Source organism: Nicotiana sylvestris, chromosome 11, assembly GCF_000393655.2.
Source record: "Nicotiana sylvestris chromosome 11, ASM39365v2, whole genome shotgun sequence".
Lineage (NCBI taxonomy): Eukaryota > Viridiplantae > Streptophyta > Magnoliopsida > Solanales > Solanaceae > Nicotiana > Nicotiana sylvestris.
This window is the reverse complement of record NC_091067.1, coordinates 100,291,692-100,294,986: the sequence shown is the minus strand read 5'-3', so window position 1 is coordinate 100,294,986 and position 3,295 is coordinate 100,291,692. Positions and strand designations below refer to the sequence as shown.

Genomic DNA, 3,295 nt, shown 5'->3' with positions numbered 1-3,295 from the left:
TCAAGCTTCAAATTGGGAACTGTTCTTCCAAATTCGTTCTGATTACCCTAAAAACCAAAACCAACGATTTACATAAATCATAATACATCACACGGGGCAAGTCATGCCCGGGAACTGACGAGCAAGGTACAAAAGCTCAAAACGACCGGTCGGGTCGTTACATGATTTTGTGTCTCCCGCACAGTGATGATATCTCAAGCTTTGACGGATCACTTAGCTGAGAATCCTTTTGATGACAAATCAGCCTTTCAGTACTTACTTTTCAGATGAGGAAGTAAATTTAGTTGAGGTAATTCCAAAGGACACTAATGCTTGGAAAACGTTCTTCGATGGAGCTGTCAATGCAAAAGGTGTTGGGATTGGGGCAATTTTGATTCCACCCACTGGTCAGCACTATCCGGCGAGAGCTCGGCTTCCGTTTTTCTGCACGAACAACACTACCGAGTATGAAGCCTGCATTATGGGAATGAACATGGCAATCGATCAGGATGTGTAAGAATTGTTAATCATGGGAGATTCTGACTTGATTATCCAACAAGCTCAAGGTGAATGGGAAACTCGGGATGTCAAGCTTCTTCTATACAGGCAACATGTGAATGATCTTAGAAAATGGTTCAAATCCGTCGAGTTCAGGTACATTCCTTGGTTTCACAATGAGTTAACCGATGCACCTAGCTACTGTGGCCTCGATACTGCCGTATCCTGGCAATGTCCACATTGACCCATTGGAAATCCAAATCCGAGAAAGACATGGTTATTGCAATATAGTTGATGTTGAACCAGATGTTCAGCCATGATATCATGATATCAAAACAACAACAACAACAACAACAACAACAACAACCCAGTATAATCCCACAAGTGGGGTCTGGGGAGGGTAATATGTACGCAGACCTTACCCCTACCCCGAAGGGTAGAGAGGCTGTTTCCAGGAGACCCTCGGCTTAAAAAGCAACAGAAGCCGCTATATTAGTACCACATAAATGCATAATAAAATAATAGCAATACAATAGATATGAAATACAGAATACAAAATACAAAAAAGATGGCTGGTATAGTAAAACTAGCAGGTAAAGCCCTGCATCAATAGACGACCAATGACATTCTTAGTTTAACTCCTAACTGGCTAGTCTCACTCTATTGTGCTGTAGAAATATTCAGATATCATGATATCAAAAGATTCTTGAAAACAAAGGAATATCTCGAGCAAGCTAGCGGAGACCAAAAGAGAACCATTAGAAGGCTCGCCAGTGGCTTCTTCTTGAGCGGAGAGGTCTTGTACAAAAGGACTCCAAATCTGAGCCTTCTAGGATATATGGATGTCCAAGAGTCTGGAGAAATTATGAATGAAGTGCACGCAGGAGTGTGCAGACCCCATATGAATAGATACGTCCTTGCAAAAAAGATCATGTGAGCAGGTTATTACTGGATGACTATGAAATAAGATTGCTTCAGTTTTGTCCGAAAGTGTCATCGGTGTCAGGCACACGTTGACCTGATTCATGCACCACCTTTCGAATTACATCCTATGTTAGCACTGTGGTCATTTGTTGCTTGGGGTATGGATATCATTGGGCTAATAGAATCAAAAGCTTCAAATGGGCACAGATTCATATTAGTTGCCATTGACTACTTCACAAAGTGGGTTGAAGCAGTCACTCTCAAAGCAGTCACTAAGAAAGCAGTGGTCGATTTTGTGCATTCCAACATTATCTGTCATTTTGGTATTCCTAAAACTATTACGGACAATGCTGCAAACTTGAACAGTCATTTGATGAGGAAGGTATGCGAACAATTTAAGATCACGCATTGGAACTCCACCCTTATTGGCCTGAAGCCAATGGTATTGTTGAAGCAACAAACAAAAACATGAAGAAGATCCTCAGGAAAATGATCCAAAGTTCTAGGCAATCGCATGAAAAGTTGCCTTTTGCATTGTTGGGATATCGCACAACTGTACGCACATCAGTTGGGGCAACACCCTATTTATTGGTTTATGGCACTGAAGCCGTAAAACCCGTAGATGTTAAAATTCCATCTCTTCGAATCATCATTGAAGCTGAGATTGAGGATAGTGAATGGGTCAAGACCCGTCTGGAACAGTTAACCTTGATTGATGAAAAGCGAATGGTCGCAGTTTGCCACGGGCAATTGTATCAACAAAGAACGGCCCGTGCCTACAACAAGAAAGTGTGGCCTAGGAACTTTGAAGGGGGCCAGCTTGTTTTGAGATGTATTCTCCCACATCACAAGGAAGCAAAACGAAAGTTTGCTCCAAACTGGAAGGGCCCGTAGATTATAAGAAAATTATTGCCAAAAGGGGCCTTGTACTTGGGAGACATTGAAGGAAATGACCCTGAAATAGCCATCAATGTAGACGCGGTCAAAAGGTATTACGTTTAACCCTTCTGCGGTACCAATATTATCCGATTGGGATGACGAAGGCTTTTATTCTCGCTACCCCAAACACTTCAACCCTTTGCCATTGAGCCAATTACCTTTCCTTGATTACCCTCTTTGGAACCCGAAAACGTTTTCAAAAACAATCAAAAATAAAGTTTCCGTGAACTACGTTCGACTTGATTCCGAAAGGACACATAGGCAAACTCTCTCTGGGGTTCATTCACACAAAAAAAAATCCATATTTCCCCAAAGTTGAAACTGGGGTAGAATTTATAATGGTTCGGTGATAGTTCGCCTGAAAGGTTCCAAAGTTGTTATTCAATCCAATCTTTTACCCTAAGCCTTGTTCAAAGTCCTTCTGATCATTCAGTAAAGATGTTCAAAATGGAAGGATGTTGGAATCTGATACAATCGAATGAGAGAAATAAAATGAGAGAGTCTTATTGGTGAAAACCCACACGGGTACCGTAAGGAGATGGTGAGCAGAGAAATTGAAAAAGAGAGAGTCTTTCTAGTGCAAACTCGCAAAGAGCACTATAAGGCAACGGTAAGAAGAGAAATGAGAGAGGTCAGTTGGTGAAAACCCACAAAGGGCACCGCTGATCGAGAAAAGGAATTCCTTACAACTATCGGCACTGATAGAGTCCCGGCAAGGTTTCTTGGTTTTGAGATACGAGTTATAATGGGTTTATGAGAGATTGGATGGTTGCACAGATCGGGTATCCAGTCCAAGAAGCATGTCGTGTCTATTGAAGTCTGCATGCACTCCAAATAAGTCCTTCTTTCCTTCCCCCGAAAGGGAAACTTCTCGTTAAATTCATTATCCTGCCCTTTGTTTACTTTTCTTTGAATCCTTTCGGTTTAATCCTCCTCCGAAACTAATACAAAGAAA

The 3,295-nt window shown here is 41.7% G+C and overlaps 1 protein-coding gene across 1 annotated transcript; it reads left to right on the top strand.

Moving 5' to 3' along the window:
* Window positions 1-508: 508 nt before the first annotated feature.
* Window positions 509-2,295, top strand: LOC138881396 (uncharacterized). Its single transcript, XM_070161618.1, has 5 exons — window positions 509-633; window positions 1,162-1,363; window positions 1,484-1,654; window positions 1,768-1,783; window positions 1,838-2,295. Exons 1-5 carry the CDS (start codon window positions 509-511, stop codon window positions 2,293-2,295), a joined length of 972 nt encoding a protein of 323 aa, XP_070017719.1.
* The last annotated feature ends 1,000 nt before the right edge of the window (window positions 2,296-3,295 follow it).